Source organism: Neodiprion lecontei, chromosome 4 (genome assembly GCF_021901455.1).
Source record: "Neodiprion lecontei isolate iyNeoLeco1 chromosome 4, iyNeoLeco1.1, whole genome shotgun sequence".
Lineage (NCBI taxonomy): Eukaryota > Metazoa > Arthropoda > Insecta > Hymenoptera > Diprionidae > Neodiprion > Neodiprion lecontei.
In genome coordinates, this window is record NC_060263.1 from 26622725 (window position 1) to 26644834 (window position 22110).

At 34.4% G+C, this 22110-nt stretch overlaps 4 protein-coding genes across 21 annotated transcripts in view; 3 read left to right on the forward strand and 1 right to left on the reverse strand.

Moving 5' to 3' along the window:
* LOC107220552 (gamma-tubulin complex component 6) overlaps positions 1–8378 on the forward strand; it is a 12613-nt gene extending 4235 nt beyond the window's left edge. Inside the window, exons 5-17 of the mRNA XM_015659200.2 lie at positions 97–335; positions 776–884; positions 981–1340; positions 1560–1670; positions 1783–1953; positions 2071–2366; positions 2491–2710; positions 2811–3042; positions 3155–3347; positions 3429–5523; positions 5620–5829; positions 6044–6216; positions 6414–8378. Coding sequence (XP_015514686.2) covers positions 97–335; positions 776–884; positions 981–1340; positions 1560–1670; positions 1783–1953; positions 2071–2366; positions 2491–2710; positions 2811–3042; positions 3155–3347; positions 3429–5523; positions 5620–5829; positions 6044–6216; positions 6414–6714 — 4710 coding nt within the window. The 3' untranslated portion in view covers positions 6715–8378. The remainder of the gene's footprint in view (positions 1–96; positions 336–775; positions 885–980; positions 1341–1559; positions 1671–1782; positions 1954–2070; positions 2367–2490; positions 2711–2810; positions 3043–3154; positions 3348–3428; positions 5524–5619; positions 5830–6043; positions 6217–6413) is intronic.
* LOC107220554 (isoleucine--tRNA ligase, mitochondrial) lies at positions 2490–21859 on the reverse strand. Of its 5 annotated transcripts, XM_046736484.1 has the most exons (17): positions 15060–15452; positions 14626–14748; positions 14249–14408; positions 13145–13349; positions 12611–12915; positions 12105–12271; positions 11462–11698; positions 10911–11083; positions 10606–10744; positions 10351–10508; positions 9969–10112; positions 9597–9810; positions 9183–9435; positions 8910–9091; positions 6961–8777; positions 4902–5149; positions 2490–2981 (listed from the first exon to the last, which is right to left on the reverse strand). In XM_046736484.1, the coding sequence occupies exons 1-15, from the start codon at positions 15261–15263 to the stop codon at positions 8559–8561; spliced, it is 2883 nt and encodes a 960-aa protein (XP_046592440.1). In that variant the 5' UTR covers positions 15264–15452; the 3' UTR covers positions 2490–2981; positions 4902–5149; positions 6961–8558. The 5 variants fall into 5 exon arrangements, with proteins under 5 accessions (XP_046592440.1, XP_046592442.1, XP_015514687.1 ...); XM_046736486.1 differs by lacking the exons at positions 4902–5149; positions 15060–15452 and adding an exon at positions 21724–21859; XM_015659201.2 differs by lacking the exon at positions 4902–5149.
* LOC107220555 (phospholipase A1) lies at positions 15627–20198 on the forward strand. 7 transcript variants are annotated; one of them, XM_046736500.1, is made up of 9 exons: positions 15640–15719; positions 16485–16515; positions 16726–16860; positions 16967–17027; positions 17126–17277; positions 17906–18166; positions 18456–18644; positions 19053–19224; positions 19487–20198. In XM_046736500.1, the coding sequence occupies exons 3-9, from the start codon at positions 16821–16823 to the stop codon at positions 19620–19622; spliced, it is 1011 nt and encodes a 336-aa protein (XP_046592456.1). In that variant the 5' UTR covers positions 15640–15719; positions 16485–16515; positions 16726–16820; the 3' UTR covers positions 19623–20198. The 7 variants fall into 7 exon arrangements, with proteins under 7 accessions (XP_046592453.1, XP_046592456.1, XP_046592455.1 ...); XM_046736499.1 differs by having other exon boundaries at positions 15701–15719; positions 16412–16515; XM_046736498.1 differs by lacking the exon at positions 15640–15719 and adding an exon at positions 16232–16322 and having other exon boundaries at positions 16412–16515.
* Positions 20987–22110, forward strand: part of LOC107220556 (activating signal cointegrator 1 complex subunit 3) — a 12908-nt gene continuing 11784 nt past the window's right edge. For 2 of the 8 annotated variants that reach the window (XM_046736476.1, XM_046736477.1), the window contains exon 1: positions 21375–21652. The gene's annotated coding sequence lies outside the window, so the exon portion shown is untranslated. Of the gene's footprint in view, positions 21072–21368; positions 21653–21791; positions 21899–22110 lie in introns of those variants that run through there. The other 6 variants (XM_046736478.1, XM_046736479.1, XM_046736483.1 and 3 more) reach the window with 5 other exon arrangements.

A 22110-nucleotide genomic window follows, 5' to 3' on the forward strand; every position in this document is an offset into this window, starting at 1 on the left:
AACATAATTTAAGGTTGTTTAATAGTAGTAATCCATTATTAAGCGAATGACAGTTTTGCGAAATATTCCGCTTAAAATTTTTATTTCATATTACAGAATGTCTTCCATTATGGAAAACCTAATCCATTTCTGCCTGAGTTATTATGGGATGGCAAAGGTGTTACACCGTTTCAAATCTATCCGCTGGAGTCATTCGTTATCTCAGACGTATTTGAAGGATTATTGGGTATCAAGCATAGTTCTGTTATACAAAACTGTGCAGTTGAACCTGGCAGTAGACTGTCGTTTCTTGGAAGATTTAGGTCTACTACCACAATTGCCACCGAATCCATTCGGTGAGTACCTCACTTTTAGTGCTGGCTCTTCGCACATTTGCCACCGATACTATGAGTATTAATTTTACCATTTTAACTATTTCGCTCATGGAAAAAATAATTGTAAATCAACTGTAAAAGATAAAATAGAAAACTGCATCATCGCACTTTCAAATCAATGAATTCTTAACATTTGAATCACAAAAATGGTTACAATATAGTCATGATTTTGATCAGAACCTTTCATACGAATAAATCCAACAGTTATGTTTTATACTTTAAATGCTGTATCATTATTATACCAATGATGTACGTATGAGAAACTCTTCTTTGTTTCTTTCTTTATTAGCTCAAGAGAGTGAATCTTAATCCATCCATTTTCTCTATTATTAATTCTAGTTGTTTAGAATTTCTTAAGCACATACCATTAAAATTGAACGATATAAATGATACTCCTCCAGCAGTGGGAATACCATACCACCTATAGGATACGAAGCGTCTAAAGGGTTATTAGAGCTTACCGCATTCCGAGACTACAGTATGCCATCATATTTTCTACCAAACATCAGGGTAGGTGTGCATAACTCTTGTTCCAATTAACGAAGTGTTTCTCAAAAATTACAACAATGTCTTCAAGTGTAATAATATTCGTTTGTACCGGTTCAGGAAGATGCAGAGGAAGTAGCAAGTGATCATTATCTGCAGAACGAGGGATTGGTAACGGAAGTCGAACCATCTTGGGAGGGTGCTGATCCACCATGCGTGGACACCAGCACTTCTGATATTTGGGATGTCCAAGTATCTAATCACTATATTTATGAGAGATTAAGTACTGCTAAGCATAGTCTCAACGATATCTGGGAAAATGTGGTCACTAGTCAGCCAGTGTCTAATTATCGTACATGGGAGACTCTTGGTCAGTTTGACCCACCAAAGCAGCTACACTTTATAACGGAATCTTCCGAAGCCATGTTTCATATAAGAAGAATAAAACAGGCCAACAATTTACAAATAGCATCGACCAGGGTGAGAATACACCACTGCTACTAAAATTGAATGATATAATTATTACAATTTTTATTTTTATTCAGCCTATGTCACATGATTGTATGAAACGCATCATTTTTCTACTACATTTACACTTGAATAAAAATAATATTTTTTGTGTACGATGGTTTCATATCAACGATTGCAAACATATGACTATTGTATTTATATTGTTACAGCGTTTTTGTCATTTTTCAGTTTACCGATTCTGTAAGCTTGATCGACGAAGTTTCCAGCCAACGATTCTTATCGGACATAAAATTACTGCTAGTTGGGATTGAGTCAGACTGTTTCATGTATGATAATTCGGTAAAAATTAACTCACTTTTGATTATGATTTGTTTTGATGCTTACTCCATACCATCACTGTGATGGCGGAAGTATGGTAAAAGATTTTTTTCTGACCTGTGAACAATTTTAGCTGGGGTTTTATTTGATACCCAACTTGGCTGTCCCAGGATTAAGTATTGAAAGTTTGAAAGATGTGTGTGCCCCTGTCACTCATTGGGGAAATTGTTTCAAAGCCTTGAGCGTTTTAACAGCGTCGCATCCACAAACTGGTGAATTACAACAAAAAGGACTCATATTTAAGGTAATTCATGTATTCCAATAATATAGAAATTGCACAAAATTTTAATATCTCAAATATGATGTCGTTGCCATTGCTATTTAATATTGACAACTTATTATGTGTGTGGTGCTGTTCCAGGCAATGTGTAATAAAATTAAAGAAGTACTGCTTCGACACCGAGCAGCAATTGATCGCATTTGCGTGGATAAAGAATCGATTGGATTGCTATCTTTACTTGATCAAGTTCGTCCTTTGGGCCTTATAATCACTGAACTAGCTAAACTGTGTCACTGCGATAGTCAAAATAAAGTTGAACTTGACGAGGGTCTCGGAATTCTGACCCATATATACCAAGAAGTCACCAAGGTTACTCAGCCAAAAGTGGCTTTGGTGTTTTATTCTGTACTCAAGGCCTGTTGCGAGGTTTATTTTTGGTATGCACCTTAGTAATAATTTAAAAAAATAACAGTGAAACCAGATAATTTTACAAATCATTCCTTAGAAGCCCCTACGGATTTACTTTGTTTTTGATTGCAGCATAATTATCACTGTTTTCAGGTTTCTGCAAAAGTGGTTATTTGAAGGTGTCTGTGATGATATATACGGAGAATTTATGATCAAAGTAAAGCCGCAGTACCTGAGACAACGGGGACATAGGTTTTGGACAAAGGGTTTCTTAATAAACCACAAATCAGTACCTGGCTTCTTAGAAGAACTAACGGATTCTATACTGCAATGTGGGAAAGCAGTCAGACTTCTGAAGATCTGTGATCCAAAGGTGAATTTTTTTGATATAAGGCAATTTAAACGTAAAGCGTGCAATCTAAATTTTGTTTTTGACATTGTACTTGATTATAAAAATTATTTACATTTGTCAGAATCCGCTGTGCGGTGTCTTGGCGACTTCCTATCCGGCTGTACGAGTTTGCCTAAGTGTAGGACAGCTCAGAGAACAACAGATACATTGTAGTGAATATATGACTAGAGGTAGATCAGCTCTCGGTACAAACGTCTCTCTCTGTTCAGCTCTTCAAGAAAACAGAGATATCCTGAAAAAGAAAGCACAACTCGTCAACATTGCTCATCAGGAAATGTTAATACGATTCAAACGTTAGTACACATCATCTATTGAAGCACCTCATGGGTATTCAACCGCCTTTATATGTGATGAGCAGAAATGTTCAAGGTGTACATCATTAGTTCATAAATTACTAATTTCTAGGTGAACAGGAGGAAATTGCCAAGCAAATAGCACAAGGCAAACGTGAATTATTAGCAGAATTGAAAGACCAAGCAGAAGAGGCTGTTCTTCGCAAGGAAAGAGATAGAGAAGCTCAATTACAGGCTGATCAACTACTTATGGAAAAAATTAACAGGGAACAGAAAGAAGAGGCTAAAAGAATGCAGCAAGAAAAGTGAGCTTTATTTCACATGACAATTAGTCACTTATATATTAGGTATTTTTGTTGAATTTTATTGTTCGTAATTTTTTTCAGAGAGAATGTTCTAATGTATTACAACGGATTAGCTATTGAAGCCGATAGACGCAAAGTTCATGCTGATTGGCGTATCAGGCGTATGGAATTATTTGACAAGAGATTAGCTGCTTTATCTAAAGCTAAACGGGAAGTGTGGGAAATGAAAGACAGTTTGAGAGTAACGAGTTCAAAAGAGAATAGCCATTTTGTGACAAAAATTTCAAATAATGATGAGGTAGTTACAGAAGAACATGTGAAACAGAGTGTTGATCTTTGCAGCGAAGACTTAAACTTGAATGATCCCATACAGCTACTTGAATCTGAGAGGAGTGAAGTCGATGCCAATGCTAATAAAAAAGAAGATGAAAACAGTAACGTTGAACAACTTTCCACGCCAGTTACAAATGATACAAAAAGTTCTCCAACAAAAAATGCTAATAAAGACACTCTAGTTCATGCAAAAGATGAAAATAGTGAAACGACTGAAAGTGTTACTATTAAATCACCTCGGCCTACTGTATTAAATATCACACCGATAAGTTTGTCAACAGAGCCAATTAAAATCAGAGATGATCTTTTAGAGAAAAAAATATTGCAGAAAAATAGAAATAGGGTAATGGGTCATACAGTGTTTTCAGGGGAGGCTTATTACGAGGAATTTGACAATGAAAAAAATAATTTGCAGAACTTTCTCATCGATAGAACAGACATCACAAAAGAAGCACTAGCTAATAAAATCAGAAATACTGGGAACTTGGATGCATTTATTGGGTTAGATAGAGATTCGACAGTTCCAATTTTGAATGAGGAAGTTATTGTGAATTTGATGAAGTTCGGAAATCCCGATAATCTAACGGAATTACAACGTAACAAGCTTAAAGTTCTCCGAGAAGAATATGACTGGACACCAAATAACAATCAGATGAGAAACGTTTTCTCTAATAAAGACCAAAACATCACAGCAGGTTCAGTTGATCAAGTACAATCAGACAAAATTTTAATGGAGTCAATTCCTCCAAGTTATCTTTCTGAATTACAAATAAATAGTAACCGGAATGTTCAACACCGTACTAATCAGGTTCCAAATGATCTGAAGCAAATAAAGAATTTGATTGATCACGAGTTAACTGATGCAGAGAAGAACCGAAACAGAAACATGGCACATCGTACTGGTCAAGAAATGCCAGCTTTGATAATCCCAGAACATATAGCACACGAGTTGACAGATGCACAGAAAAACAGAAATAGAAATATGCAACATTCTACTGATCAAGGTACTACACCGGATGAAGCTGCCAGAGATGAACCTGCAGTTTTAACTCAGGCTCAAAAAAATCGGGCCCGTGTCATGGAACAGGAATTTTATGTTTATGGTAGTGCTTCTGTTGATAAACAAAATGATAATCTCGACCTCTGTACACCATTCCCAATATCAGAATCGACTAGTTCGCAACAAATCATTCAAGAAAATACTACACCCATGTCATGTACCACAGATAATTTCCCTCTGTCAGTGAGTAGTAGCATGTCACAACTACAACAGTGTATGGATACCCCTTTATCTGAAATGAGCACTGACATGCGATCTGCCTTAACTACAGGTGAAATATTAACTGCTGATACAGCACGCTCAGATATTTCGGAAAGTGGCTTCAAATTTCCAGAAAAATCTCCAATGTTTCCTAATTTTTTGGGCATTAGCTCCGCTGCGATGACGCCAACTTCAGAATCAGTGTTGACTGTAACAGATGTAGAGATGATCGACAACACATCACTGCATGTTTATTTAGAAAAATCCGTTGCTATTCCTTTACAAGTCCAAAGCAGACTTGTAAACGATGCAATCATTAAGTACTTGCTCAGCGAACATAAATTCTTATCTCATTTACACAGCCTTAGAAGTTACTTCTTTTTACTGAATGGCGAGTTTGCTAAAAATTTAACAAAGTCTTTATTCACAAGACTTTATGAGATTTCAATACCAGCAGATCTGTTGAATTCAGCGACACTGAATAATCTGTTAAATAAAGCACTTGTTGCATCGCTCAGTAGCAGCTATGCAAACTCGGAGCGACTCAGCCTCTCTGTCACTGATGTACCTTCTCAGTTACAGGTAATCTATAGTAATTGACATTTTATAATGTGAATGATGGTGAATCATTCCCAGTCAGCATCAGTGAATGTGTCATATGTTAATTACTAATTTCAGGTTTCAAATCCTGAAGCCTTACAATGTCTTTGCTTGAATTATAAAATATCGTGGCCACTGAACATAATATTAGATGACATGTCGATGCTGCAATATAGTAAGGTGTTCAAATTTTTACTCATGGTTGGACGTGTCATGTGGGTTCTACAAGAAGATTTTCACATTTTGAAAGTAGAACGAAAAGCTACAAACTCTAAAGAATATCATGGGGTATGTATTCGCTATATCTCTGTACCAAGTAATTTTGTGAAAAGTCCCCGTGGAAAGCTATAGTAAACAAATTATGGAACTCTAGCTAAAGCGAATTTGCAGCACGACTAGAACTAAGAACATGCCGTGATTGCTCATGCCCAAGCTCCCCATGTGGGCTTTGAAACATAGTTAAAAGATCTCCGATCATGAATATGTTTGGTTTTTTTCACAGATACAATTGTTCAGACACTCAATGATGCAGTTCATGACAGCTTTGCATAATTACTTAACTTGCAGTGTACTTCATGCCAGCTGGGCAGAATTTGAAAAGGATCTGGAAAATGCCATAACCATTGATCAGGTGTATCTCACTCATGTGGGTTATATAAAGAAAATTCTCTCTCGGTGAGTTAATTATAATAGATATGTTACTCTGTAGAAGATAACTTCAAAAAATATAAATTCGGTGTAACTTCACAGCTGCATGCTACGACACAGGAATCGAACAGAATATTTTTAATATAGAATTGTAATATTCGAGATTGCATCAAATTTTCAACAATACAGAAAAAAAGAACTGACGTGATAACTTATTCATCTAGGTGCATGTTAAATCCACGAGGAGAAAAAATGCGAACATGTCTGCACAACATTTTCAAGGTTATCTTGAAATTTCACAATCGTGTGCGGTCACAAAGTTGGATTATCACTCCCACGGGATACGTGCATCCTAATTTTGCGAAGTTGCAGCAATTGTACAAAGCTTTTTGTGAATTACGGACATACTTGGCCCACGTTGCAGATAAGTTGGCTAGCAGTGGATATCAACCGCATCTGACACATTTTCTTAATGCGCTCAACATAAATTGCCTTTACGACCTAACTGTTAAAAGAAAAGAGTAAATCACGTGTTATGAAAGAAAGAAACGTACATTTCTGCATTACGTTCCTCATGCAGTACTCTGTATATTTGAATATATATTAATAGACATTAGATTTATAATAAATTCCAGAATTACTGCAAACTCCAAAACCTTTATAGCTTTGTAAATATGAAATTATTAGTGTCTGTGATCATTCTTTATGTGAAACTTGCAGGAATTTCAATGTTTTACATAGAAACAAGGAAGCGTTTTACTTCCGACTCACGTTTCACATAGTGCATGGTGAATTGTGCTGTGACGCTTCCCAGTTTTCGATGGCAATTAATAATTACATTGATTTAATACTAAGTATGTAATCTTTGCAAGGTCCAAAGATCATAACACTAACACAACTGAAGGTAAATCTGTCACGGTTGCAGTGCGGGCTGCATTTTTCCCCTACTTATTAGTTAAATTAACATTACGTTAACCATATTTTTTTAGCAAACTGCATATTTTATGTTAAACTTATTATAATTTCTTGGCCTGTTGTTGGTGAATAATTATGTTTGAATGAAAGTGCAGCACTGTTAAAATTGTAGGTACTAGACAGTTATGTGTGCGATGGTGCTTCTTCAATATTTAATGTAGCATTTTCTCAATAATAGTTGAACACGAATTACGTCTAAAAATTTCAGTATGAAACAATACTTATTTAACAAATAGGAATTGTCACTGTTGTTGAGAATTATTAAAGAATGTATATGGATGCATAGCTTGTTGACTAAGTTAGCTTTTAGTAATATAAGGTCTCGTTAAAGTTAAACTTGTATTCTATTGTTGGTAGCTGGCCAAAATAGAAAAATCAGAAATATATGTACGCTTTACAAAGTTACTAGGCGCAAGATGAATGCAATTCCTGTGAACATGAGTTGGAAATAGGCATTCAATTATTTAGCAATTTCTTCCTTACTTGCATGAAATTATTTGACGTAGCTGAAATTGTCGTTTGCAAACCTAACCTTACGCAGGTATTTCAAGCCCTATACAAAAAATATTTGATATTCATAACTGCATCGCAAATTGAGTTAATATTCTTATTGAGAATTCTGAAATTTCCCGAACAGCATGTATTGACGAAAAAAAAATTTGTTCTTGTATTTTGAAACCACCTCGCTTTGAGCCAAATTATTTTAGTAAGCAGCTAAAGCAGAGCTTAGTAATGATGAATCACATCATAAGTAGTATCGAAACATAAAATATCAGACTCTATTTTTTTATGAATCAGTTTTTCGAATATGTAAATGTTGTCCAAGCTTCAATCTTATATGATAAATGACTCATAACTAGGATTGGTTTTGTGTTAACTTGGGCTTGTATAATACAATATTTGAATTATTTTTGTATAGCGAACAAAAATACTCAATAATATTGAAAAATAGGGCAATTCATAATTGTATTTCAGTAATACGACCTTGAACATTTATTATGGATATTGTGGTGAGGCAGATGCTAATAAATAATTGATACGTTGTTAGAATTGTTACATAAATCTCACGCAATGTGTGTACATAATAACTATTCTTCTTTGAAGTATAAAAATTATCATCGATCATGTTTAAATTCGCTTAAATCACGATTTGTCCAGCTGCATGTAAATGTTTGTTGTAATACTGTCCCTAAATAAAACAAATGTTAAAAGAAGCGAGTATTTATTAAATTTCTTACAATGACTAGAATTAGCCAACTCGTTGTGAAAAGGATATTGAATGTAATTATTGTTCTGTAGAAACAGCAAAGCCTTTTCACAATAAGTCAACTGTTTTTTCATATGCTGTATATTTATATACAAAAATTATAAACATTTGATGTAATTTATTTTAGTTATGTTGAAAGGTGACTTATAATATCATCGCAACGAGCACAAAGTTTGCCTGGTTGTGGTTCTGGATACCGATAACAGCGTGCGCACAGTGATTTTTCGATCGGTTTTAAATCTATTACTGCATCTTCGATACCATCTTTTGCTATTAAGGTAATTGCAGAAAGTTGGAATAACTCACACAGTTGAGATGTCGTAGAACTTTCATCTTGCTGCAAAGCCTATGAAGCAGAAAATAACAAATTTTATGATTTTTCGATACACTTGTACTCTGCTATAACTTCTTCAAAGTTTGTAATTAAACTTGTTAAAGAAGTTTATTTTGAATGCTTATAAATAGATTTATATCTTACCGTGACTATGGAATACTGTGCTGGATTCAGCGTAATCGTAGCTGCCAATTCCCAGGTGTTGATTGTTGCAAGTTTAGTAATTGCAGCTTTTATGTCTAACGCATTTTCTATCACCTTAGCTATGCTCGGTTGGTCCCAGTCTTTTGGTAAATTGTGCGCACTATGAAATAGGGGCACAGAGGCTGCAACACGAAAATTGAATACAGTCATGACCATTTGCGAATTGTTTTGTGAAAAAAAAATTATCTGACGTGTCAAATATATTTCTGTTACCGAGATTATCAGGATGGTGTAACCAGACCTCTTCTGCTAAATGCGGAAGTATTGGGGCTAACGATCTTGTTAAAACAGCCAGTATTTCGCTGATAACATCCACAGCACCAGCTCGATGAGATGAATTTATGCTATTGCAATACAACCTGTCTTTAATTAAATGACAGTATAATGCTGATACTGTATTTGCCACAAAATGTATAATAACTCTGCAGGCATTGTGGTATTCGTAATTACTGTATAATGTTTCAATCTGGAAGAACGAGAACACCGAGTCATTTTGATTCATCACTATTCTATAACATGAAACTGTTTAAAAAAAATAAACATGTAATAAAAATAAGTTAATTAATGAATTTGTTATACCCAATATTTGATAAACCTAATAATTGTTTTATTGGAAATATTTCCTACCCGTTTATCGTAATGATAAAGTTGATGTAACAAATATTTATCAAGATAATGGTATTCCGGTTCTATAGGAGTATCACAAGGATATGGATGCAGAGCACCTAAGAGAAAACGAAATATCAATCTGAGTTTTTGAACGGACTCTGCGCTTCCCTTCAACAACTTCTCCGTAACAGGAACTAGCGTATGTTGAGTGCCATGGCTTGCTACCCACCACCTGCAATTGAAGAATGAGATGAATAAAATTGGAGCAAAGTTCTAAATATTCTTAGATTACGCTAAATAACTTCTTCTGAACAAGCACAAACAAGCATACACTGTATTCACACACTCACACACACGCACACTATACTGTACAATGACGAATATTTGTACCGTAAAGTATCTACACCATAAGCTGGCTTTTTCTTTAGATCTTCACCACCCTGAGTAACTTCTTCAGGATCAATAACATTCCCCAGTGATTTCGACATTTTATGACCTTTGTCATCTACTGCAAATCCATGTGCAAATAAAGACCTAAAATATACAGTAAATAACTATTTGGTTGTAACAATACCTACGCTTTTCTCATAATCATAACACAAATTAGAAATTCAGAACAAAATATCACAATCAAATGATTCATTTATCTATGTAGCAAGTAAATAAAATGTATAAGTATATGACGTATTTTATTGATTCGATAAATAATTTCTAACCTAATTTCTACTTTTTTGCGTTTTGCATTGTAGAATACAAAATACGTAACACTTACTTGTAGGGAGCAGCACCTTGAAGTGCTATGGATGTCAGTAAGGACGATTGAAACCAGCCAGTAAATTGATCGATTCCCTCTAGGTACAGGTCAGCTTTTCCATCAGGTAATACTGTGGACCAAGATATGCCACTGTCAAACCAAATATCTAAAATATCCTGCAAATATGAATATGAGGAAAAACATTATTTGGACTGCATGCTACGAATTCTTTATTGGCTTTCCTGACGTGTCTTGTCAACACGGGTTTCTCACCTGGCCTCTCTCCAACTCAGAAGCATCGACTTCAAGTTCCCGTAAGAGTTTTTTACCAGCTAATTTTTCAATAGGTAATTCCCACCAGCAATCAAGACCATATTTTTGCATCAAGTGACACAATCTTTCGTTCCAATCTCTACGCAAGATATTTAATTACTTAGGTTAATAATATATTTACATATATATTTAGTGAATTGCAATAGATCACATTTTGCAGTTCAGCATATTTGACGTTAAGATAGTTGTAGCATATGAAAGTGTACAGGAAACTAGCAAAGGTAGTTGAAATATGATAAACATACCTATTTGTAATTATATCGCCAGTATCTCTGTAATATAAAACTGGTATTGGTGTTCCCCATACCCTCTGACGCGAGATACACCAATAAGGTCTCATCTTCACTTGTTGTGTCAAACTATTGGTAGAAGATGCACTATTACATACTGGGTACACCGATACATTTTGCAGAGAATCCTAAAATCCGGGTTACAGAGACATATGTGAATTACAAGCTCACAGAAAGATTTGAATATTTACTATTTTAAGAACCTCAAGTGAATGATACAAAAAACTTTGCACTTTAGTCATATTTCCCTACCCTCAATAGATTCAAGAAAACCTAACATTTTGCAGTACATAAATTTCTTGATTATTCAAACAATCGTCATAGACATTAAGTAGATTTTTATTAAAGACCTTGTTCTGAAACGGTCATTGGGTCCTATGTCTTCTATGTGGAAATTTCAATTCGAAATGAAAATGTCTCAGTGAACTGAACTAAAATGTTTCGTACACTTTTGCATACTTTGTACTGCAATGATGAAAACCCAGAATCTGCATTTGAATACTTACTAGTGCCTGCTGTTTAAGAGCACTGGTATTAATAAACCATTGTTTGCTAGCTTTTACAATAACTGGCTCTTTAGTACGCCAGTCATATGGATAGCTATGTTGATAGTTTTCAGTGTGGACCACGTTACTTTGTATTTTATTCAAGATGGCTTCGCCACCTTCATTTAAGACATTTAGGCCAACAAGGTCAGGACCTGCATCGGCGGTATAGCAACCATTTTCGTCCACAAGCGATAACTGCAAGTACAAATGCATTCATAATTACGTCAGACAGGAACATACATAAGATTGATTCATCTTTTAGTTTTTAGAAGACACATATAACCTGATTTAGATTTTCTCTATTCTGTTTATGCGCAGCCTACAGGTTGATAATCAAAGTCAAGTTAAAGTGACAGTGATTACAAAGTAATTTTCAATTCCCAACATCAGACTAGTCACACTTCTCATTGACCACTAATATTGTCAGCTCTCAATTAATTTTTTATTTATATTTTCTTTAACGTTGTCCTGTTCCTGAACTGCATAGGCAAACTTTATACAGACATCTGACAGAGTCTGCATGTAACATTTATCCCTATCTCAGTATTTCATGAGCTCTATTTTTGCAAAGCTAAAATCTATTCAAATGTACCCCACTTACCACTGGTAATTTGTTTGCTAAACCAATAAGAAAATCGTCCATTCCATGCCCTGGGGCTATGTGAACTAAGCCCGTTCCCTTTGCGGTTGTAACGTGACTTCCTGGTACAAATGGTGAACTTAAACCTGTTATTGGTTGTAGATATCTTCCTCCACGAAGCTCAGTTCCTGTTTATGGACATTAAATGCATCATATGAATGATGATAATTCTACTTTTACAAGTTATTCTCAGCCATGCAATATCCATCAAAAATTTTGTACACCGTGTGCAGAATTTCACAGTTGTTAAATAACAGAGAGAATCATTTCATAAGTGCGTCATCAAGATAAGCCACCTGACAAAATATTGAAACAGAATACTAACATTTATTAGTTCGCAACGACATGATTCGGTCTTTGATTACATATAATGTATCTTCAAGTGGGACTTGAATCATTAGTATCACACACTCCATTTGTTATACATGCTGTATGTTTACATATAACTTGCGTCACTAATAGCACACCTGTTATCGTTATTGATGGCTTTAGAATTCCGATTTTTTCTTGAATTTTATTCAGTAAATTTTCGGCAACAATGTAAAAATTCATCTCACTATCCTCTGCAACACAATACTTGACATCTTCGGCAAATGCAATGGCTTCATTGGCCACCAATGTCCAAGGAGTGGTTGTCCATGTAAGGGCGTAGACTGGGTGCCCTTTCAATGATACCAAAGCTGGAGGTAGAACATCCAAAAGCAGCCTGATGGTAGCACTTTTGCTTACATGTTGCTCATTGTATTCTAACTCAGATTCTGCCAGGGCTGTTCTGAATAATAAGAATTTTTATCAAGTTTAAAAATACAAAATTAATATCAAGAGGTCGATTAGATGGAATCACGAAACATGATCACTAATGGTTAGATTATTTTATAACTAGGTTGAAAAACATTGTATTCAAGTTATTATTCTAAATTTTTGGGACATAAATCGCTCTCATTTATGGATTCAAATCAGTGAGCATTGTATTGTTTTAGATGTAAATTATTACATGGTACCTTGATGACGGTGACCAATAAACTGGTTTAAAATCCCTGTTTACAAGGCCTTTTTCGTACAAGGTTATGAATTGGCGTAACTGATTTATAACATACGAAGTATGGTGTGTAAAGTAACAACCAGATTCTTTCCAATCTGCCATAATACCCCATGACATAAATACATCCCGTTGCTGTGAAATAGCTTCGTTTGCATATTTTTGAGCTGTAAATAATATGGGATGAATTCTATAAGTATTTAAACGTAAGAAAATATTATGATTGCTGTATTTATACTAAATATAATTCGACTTAGATTCCAAGATGTTATAGAAATTATTTTCTACACAACCTCTTAAAAGCAACCTGTATATATTGGACAAGTACGATTTTTTTGCGTTGCATCCAGAACCAAAAATTGAATTATATATCAAATAATGCAACAATCTAATTATATAATTCAGGACAGATATTCGTACAAAATCTGCTAGGATATGAAATTGAGAATATAAAGTATGAATGTAAATTGTAAAATTGAATACAATCACAATTTGAAATCATTAGAGAAGTCGGAAGCCTCGTGATATTATTCAATGATTTTATTTGAAAGCATAAACTGTGAAAGCTGGAATTTCGCAAAGATGCACATCGCTTAGATTATACTAATTTCACATGATAGGGAGGTGACAATTTTGCTCAAATAAAATTCCCTGACTTTTTCCGTCAAAAAATTTAGAATTCCTTGATCATTTTTCACAAAACTTGGTAATGTTGGGTGGCTTGTGTAACCAAAAGCACCCGAAATTACGAACACCTTCAATACGTAAATTTGAATTCAAAAACACACAGTATTACTTGGTTTCACACAAATAATTAGAAATATAACCATACCATTTCTGAAAGTTGACTTGGCTAAATTTACGGAGCATAGTTGATGTTTGAAAAAAACTTATACAGTACGGTTTTTCCCCATGGCCCATTATATAATTCCCTGACGTTTCCCTGATTATTTTTGATAAACAAAATTCCCCGACTATTCCTGGTTTTCCCTGTTTTTCCAGTCTGTTGCCATCCTGCATGAAGCGAGTTTGTCACAACCGTTAGTGCTATAATTAATATTTTTACCCTTTTGCCGAATTTCAACAGACGTCAAATTCATTGCACTTTCTTTCAATGAAATCAAAGCCTTCATTTCAATGGGAAGGCCATGACAGTCCCAACCTGGTATAAAATGCACTCTCTGTCCACGAATAATCTTGCTCCTAATTGTTATATCTTTGAGTATCTGAAAATGGATGTTTTATGATTATTAGCTGTTCAAATTTAAGTTTTACAGATTAAGCTTAGACTGTTCAATTTAATCAATTTACGATATTAATTGCAGCGTTGGGTTTCGAAGGTTTTCTTGATTAATTTATTCATTATTCATTTATTTTTTGTGTTTTATTATAGTAAAGAATTTTGTAAGTAAACTTGAAAACCAAAAATAAAGTTTTATTCACTTTATTTATGGCATGACCCATGTGTAGATTCCCATTGGCATAGGGCGGTCCATCATGCAAGACAAAATCAGGTTCAGAAAGATTAGCCCGTTGCCAACTATAGAGTTCGGAGAATCCGCATTTCTGCAATGATAACCATGTTTCTCACAAATACAAATCATCGATACTAGGTTAACATCAAACCATCAACAATCATATGAATCAAAGAAATAATGAAGCATGTACAAGTGCATTCAGAAAAATGTACATAATGTTTGGACTAGGTGATGCGTTAGATATTTATCTCAAATTTGGAAGACTTAATGCTAAATGAATAATATAGTGCCAACAATAAACTATTATTCTGGCATGCTAACTTTTCGAACAGGGTATAGAAAAAGAGCAACGATTTCGATTATAGTTGGGTTTCAATTTTTGAAATCAAAAATAAATACCTCTAGTAAATATTTATCCATGTCGACTCGTTTCTTGCCACTAATTCTACTCGGAAACTTTGTTTGCGGCAATAATATAGAAGCAGTGTATTTTTTAGGGTTGACATTTTCGCTGGTCTGGACGTAACGTAGAAGCAAACTTTTCGTGTTATACGAGAAGAGATTTTTCGTTTGTCCTAAAATAACACCCAAACCGGCGGACATGGTTTTCAAAAATCAACTAACCTCAAAACCTCAAAACTAAGGAACTTGGCGCAAGTTACTCATGTGGCGCAACACAAGCACGATGAAATGTATTTTACCCAATCATAGCCCGTCATCCTAAAGGCGATACCTTATTGTATTCAGAGAGAAACCTCAACCAACAGAGAAAATAAACACCGATTTCATGACGTAAACCCAACAGAAAACCAACCCACAATTTAAAATATGGTTTTATAGCAAAAACGTACATGATACCCACAATCAGTATTTCTTGTTTTTTAACAAGACTTATAAGCGAGAATCCCGTTTTTCAGTTTATCGCTTCTAGGTTTAAAAGTAATGAAATAATCTTCGAACTCTAATCGTACTATTCTGATAAGTTTTCGCACAAATGCGTATTGCATTTTTTGTGTATCACTTGTCATAATGCATACTTGCTCGACAAGTGACCCGATCGTAAGTTTTCGAACGTATTTTCACAGTTGACTATATTGTTCTACAAATCGTTTATTCATACTATGGCGTTATTTTGCGTTGAAATAGATGAAAAATGCATAAAAACAGGGATAAACGTCTAAGCGTTTATCGGACAGCGCCCATCCTTTGACCACGTAAACTGAATGTTTTTTACTAATATTTCTCGGAAGGCCTGTGTTACAACTTGTACATACATTGGCGGGGTTCTGAATTTGTGAAAAAAACCTATTTTTATGGTTTTCTCAGTTTTTTTTGTTTAAAAATAGCCTGATCGTGTCTATCCGAAGCTGGTTTTGGTTTGTTAATTCTTTACAACTTTTCGTAATGGAGTACCAAGAATGCTTTATTCGTTTTCGTCTTCGGGCTTTTAGACCTGGTTTGAAGAAAAAGGAAAAAATAGTATGAAGCACGCACTTTTTATATAAAAAATATATTTTATGTACGTAGCACAGCTGTTTTTATGTTAGATTTTACTACATGGAAAAATATCTGTCACTTGGTCCAGTAGTCATATTCGGTTCCTTTTTATTTTACAATATTCAGTCACCAAGGTTGAGTAAACATACGAGTGCCACAATTGTTGTAGGTATACCTGCTGTTTGTATTAAAATTTTAGTAATATTTCATTATCGCACTTAGTCAAACACACATGTGATTAATATTAATTACAGAATTTTTGCACAGTACTATATAAGAAAGCTCATAGTTTTCCCAAAATCAATTATATTTGCAATTATGACTAAGGTTCTCTTGCTGCTCGCTGTTTTCTGCCAAGGTGAGTGTTCAAACTTTGTAATGAATTTTAATAGCGACTATTGAATATACGCAACTTATACTACACATGAACTTTATAAGTATTCAGTAAATCCAATTTTTTTTACTCGTCTATTTGGATGCTTGCATGGCACCTTCCTTATCTTTTTCCATGTTTCTTCCCGAACAAAAAATACCGATGTACTATCATGTATCTCTCATGTGTGTGTAGTTCTCGATGGAGACAGAGTATGAGAATTCACAAAAATTCTAACGATTGTATAATGAAAGCTGAACTTGCTAGCAACGCAGTCAAAAATTTTGTACATGCATCATTTTATGTGTGGGTGTCTTCTGGAGAGACATGGTAAGAGTCACACAAATTATGTCATGTTTTCTATTAATTACAAAAACTGCAATGTGAAATGTTACTATACAAGTTAGATCTTAACTTTTTTCATCCACATTTACAGCATACTTGGGTGCTGCCACCAATGTTGCTCCTGGCGAAATTACAATCCTTCTTTATAATGGGTAGGTTTTAGATTTAAAAAATTTACCATAAACATCAAACCAAACGAATACGATGAATAATTCTCTCATCACGTTTTTTTTCCTACTTATACTCATAGTTCTACAACAAATGAGTACATCGAGTACCCTATAGAATCTGCAGAGCAAGCTGTAAACAATAGCGCATGGAACTCTAGTAACCCAGTTGTACTATATATTCATGGAATCAATGGGACTGTTGATGATGAAAGTACCACTACTGTTACGGACGGTATGTTTTCTCTATTGACTAGAGACTTCATACTATTTGTTCGAATTTCTGTTACTTCTTGTGTCTTGTAATTACTGTGAAACAAGTTTGAACATTTTATTCTCTTCGTGGTGAAAATTTCACTAGATGCACATTAGACCTCTCTTTAAGTGAAATCGAATTTCGATGGTTGCACCCTTCAAATTAGTTTGAAATAATTTGAAAAAAGCAAGGCTTTCTAGGGGTGGGTAAATATGGAGGAAAAAAAACGCAAAATTTTTTAACAATTATTTCGAACCAATTTGAGAGATGTGGTTATTAAAATTCGATTTCACTCACTTTAAGGAGAGATCTAATGCATACAGATACGTATAGAAACTGCCGAAAATTATATAGATACAGACACAGAATTCGTGTTCTGTCTGTTTCTTTATAGTTTATGGCACATTTTCTGTAAGTTTCTATCAGCGTATAACGGAATTTATGCGACGGCTATTAGCAAATTAGATTACAGCAAAGTAAATGAATGTCTACTATGAAAATTGTTCTATTTTCAGTATGAGATTAGCTTCATAGGTTTGGTTGGCTTAATGTATAAGTCATATCACGGTAAGCGATAACTGTGTAACATTTCACTATAATTATATAGCTTATTTGAAAAGAGGCGGCCATAATTTCCTAGCCTTAAACTACTCTCAGTTGGCGAGGTACAATGGTTTCGTTTACACCGCACTCGAGGCCATTGTTAGCAACAATGCTGTTGTTGGCGACTCATTGGCTGAGCTGATCGATCGATTTGTAGCTGCAGGTGTTCCGCTTTCGAGATTTCACTTTGTAGGCTACAGTATTGGTGCTCACGTTGCTGGACGTGCTGCACGTAACGTGAATGGAACCTTTCCGAGAATTACTGGTAAATATAACTGATTTTATGAATGATGCATTCTTTAATCTCATAGAGGTATTTATCAATCAAGATTGGATGGTTGACAGTTTATATCAGTTATCTAGCGAGTACCTCGATGACACGTTTTATTAATCCCCAACAGAAGAATACAAACGAGTTACGTGTTAGTCTTCTCATTTTCAGATCCAAATTATATAAAGCCACTCATTTTTTATCATTGGAACTATCATCAGCACTTGTATTGATCACTCATTTTAGCAATCACTAATTAAATAATTGTAAATCCACTCCATAGCGCTTGACCCATACATTCATGGCTTCTACCTCAATGACAATGATGATCACCTTTGGAAAACAGACGCAACTATTGTTGACGTAATACACACTAATGGCATAGTTCTTGGAGTTGGGACGTCAACTGGTACTGTAGATTTTTATCCAAACAGTGGATATGCTTTACAACCTGGATGTTCTCTGACCTTGTGTAAGTAAAATTTTACCTAACAAATTACGTATTTAATTTTAATGGCTTGTTGTGCTATATTACATGGCTTCTATTAAATTAGAATCATTAGTTTTTAGCTTAAACAAAATATCAAATTTCGTAGTAAGTTTTAACGTTGTGACTGTTATTAATTATTTTCTGAAGAAATCAAAAAATTGATATGGTAAAAATTTGTATTAAAATTAAAATTTATTCGTACTTTCCTTTGCACTACCTTGACTGCCCAGATAAAAATAGCATATTAGAAGTATAAAGTAAATAAGAATTAGAACAATTTACATTTGTGCGCACTTATTTGTTTTATTTTACATTTCTCGATCGCCTAATTTTCACCCGGGAGATGATGCAAGTTAATTGAATAATCACATTATTTTCCTATTTCTCCAGTACATCTAAGAAGGTCTCTAGTCTGCAGTAGTCACTCGGCATATAAATATTGGTCAGAATCAGTGGAAGACCCTTCAGCCTTTGAAGCAATTGCTTGTGATTCTTGGACTCAATTTGAGGCTGGAGAATGTACAGGAACAACCGATTACATGGGTTACGGGTATTCTCTTAAGTAAGAACAGTTTATCAATGTTTTTAAAATAGCCAAGTCTGAATTTCTTGTTTGTAGTTACATACGAATTCAAAGAGAAGCATAAAAAAAATCTGATTAAAATGTACAGCAACGTACATAATTTTCATTTGTTTCTCTGGTGCTTCTCAAGTTTGAGAAATATTTCTTCTGTACAGTCAAAAGTCTACCTAGAATTTGAAATATGGTTTTTCAAGTTCAGATTGCTATTATGAATGATGGAAAATACCATTACTTCTTACAGCGCAACTGGCAACTTCTACCTCGAAACTAACAGCGAATCTCCTTACTCTATGAGAGAAAAGGGAATCATCTACGATGGTAGTAAGCTGAATATTTTATCTGCAGAGGTACTTGAGTGGTTAGGAAGTTTGATCTAACTCTCTTTTCTTAAACTTATGGTCAATTACGAAGATTGGTCCAGCATTACATCTAGCAATGTGTATATGCACGTATATACATACTGTAATGAAATATTTTATCTAGATATAGCATATCTATGTGCTATGTAGTTCAATAAATGTTAATCCTTCTAAACAGAATAACGAGTGTTTTCCGTTTCATTCGTGTGTAATATGCTTAATTACATTAATCATGCAAAATGCTTCCTATTTGCACACTGAAGTTGAAGCAATTTTACAGGTCTATGTTTTCTCAAGAACTGCGTTAATCTATAATGTAGCAGAAAAGTATTTGAGTCATTTATCACTCCTAGCTGTTATAGCTTTCTGGTATACTATTTCCTTGAAAAAATGAAAATTGTATCGCTTCATACATATAATTATTGTCCAATTATCTACTCTGCATCAAAACCTCGTTCACGTGACGAAGGTATCTTAATTAAGATCATGATAGTGACGATCTATGTTAAGAATCTTGTGAATGGAACCTTTAATGAGGTGCCTTTGTCAATTTCGACGTTGACGTATATATCTTCAAACATCGAAGTTCACTTATCTTAAATGCAAAAAAGGGTCTAACAACCCAATTCTATATGCAATTATAAACAAAAACACTCTGACGTATTTTTATTTGACACGGAAATAAAGAAATAGCATGAATTCTACGAATTTATTGTTTCAATTTCATACAAGCCATTTTTTGTCAAAAAAGGTTAGCTTTTCGCAGAAAAACTCAGAAAACAGAAATTATGAATCAGACGAAGTGCGTGGGTGGATCCGCTTTGTAAAAAAGATTTGAAGCTTTGAACTCTTGAAACCATTTCCTCACCAGAATTAAAATTCTTTATAGTAAAATTTGTTAAAATTAACGTTGTCAGGATTGCAAATAATCTCATTTCGTTTCATGTTCATTTAGCTGAAATATCTTGTAGTAGTACAGCTTACATATTTTATGCAGACTCCATATAGAACATAACAGCTCATTTTGAGGCAATCTCTTCCAATTTTTAGACCAAGCTAGAAGCTAGAGAATGCATAGAAACAACTAACTACACAGTTATGTATGTACATTCACTGAAGCAATAAAATTTTCAGTATATTTTCTGCACATTAGAAATCTAGCTGCACCAGGATCTGATTTTGCAGACTCAATCTGCTAACATTAATCTAAGGAATACCATTAATCCTCGCAGCACAATTGGCAAGTTCTACCTCGTAACCAACAGGTATTTTTATTCTAGAGGATCCAGTGAAATCATCTACGATGGTGAACTACTAAGTCTTACGTCTCCCCTTGTGCGTGACGGTATTGCTGTGCAAAATTATGAGCAATAACAAACATAACAATGAATATATATTGGGATCCAAAATAGCAGCCCAATAAGACAATTCTGATAGCGAGGAAAGATTGATCAGCTTATCGTTTAGGTAAACTAGACAAATATTAAGAAGCATTGAACTTTGTTGTTTCAAATAATAAGTTAGTAAAGAGGGAAAAACGTAGTAAAGAACTATTTTTATAATTAAATAGGACTGTATCTATAGCACATTCTTTGCCACTACATCACATCCTCTGATGCGCCGTATCAGAATTTTTACGAATTATCTCAGTACTAAAATTAATTTTTCTATACATGTACACCCAATAGCACGGAATGATTAAAACGACATAATATTCTTGGCTATGATTTTTCGTTTCGTGCTTACGAATTCAAACATAACCTACAAACTTCACATGACAGCAGCTGTTTTGACAGATTTCGTCGAGACAAGTAACCATTACTCAATGTTCGACATTAAAGGTTCAAGATCACTTCTACCCACTGAAATATAGGTATAGAGATCAGTACTTCTACTCCTTCTATCACTACCACTACCCGTGAAAAAGTAACAAAATCGTATTGGCTTCGTAAAAAGTAACCTGATTTTTGTGGTGCAAAAATTTTTTTTTATTCACATCCCTTCTAAAATCTGTGAAAGTGAAAAAATAGACGGAGTAGTATAAGCAGGTATAAGAAGCAAAAGCTGATATGTATTTTGATATATCTGCAGAATTATGAACTTTCTTATTTATACTTACCAACTAATTAGAGGAATCCCAGTAATTGGTGCAATCTGTCTTTGCAACACGCACTTAGCGTGCATGTACGGTAAAATGCCGTAACGCTGTTGTAAGTTTCGGCTAACAGCACGTTGACAATTGGAAGGATACATTGAAAATTAGTTACGCATTAATCAAATCGTTAAAATTTGACGTGAGTTTGATTTATTCATTGTTACGATCGCGAGTATTGTACCAACATTTATCCACTAGCTGTTCCTTCACGTGATACTTGTTAGGTTATATTCCGAATTTAATTATTAAGGCATCACACTGACAGTTTTGTCGTTGGTTTGTTATAGCTGCAGCTTTACTTGAATTTTGACGAACTTCGTTCCCCTTGATTCTCCTTAGAATAATGAACAA

Bases quoted from the DNA above. Each gene is read 5' to 3' on its own strand.
- LOC107220554 (XM_015659201.2), bottom strand. From the start codon at position 15,263: ATGTCCGCCGGTTTGGGTGTTATTTTAGGACAAACGAAAAATCTCTTC. The intron at 14,749-15,059 runs GTATTTATTTTT...TTATCATTGCAG, and splicing joins TGGATAAATATTTACTAGAG to AAATGCGGATTCTCCGAACT. The intron at 8,778-8,909 runs GTAAGATATAAA...TCTGCTTCATAG, and splicing joins CACAGTATTCCATAGTCACG to GCTTTGCAGCAAGATGAAAG.
- LOC107220555 (XM_046736495.1), top strand. From the start codon at position 16,218: ATGGAAAAATATCTGTCACTTGGTCCAGTAGTCATATTCGGTTCCTTT. The intron at 17,278-17,905 runs GTATGTTTTCTC...ATAATTATATAG, and splicing joins TACCACTACTGTTACGGACG to CTTATTTGAAAAGAGGCGGC. The intron at 19,225-19,486 runs GTAAGAACAGTT...TACTTCTTACAG, and splicing joins GGTTACGGGTATTCTCTTAA to CGCAACTGGCAACTTCTACC.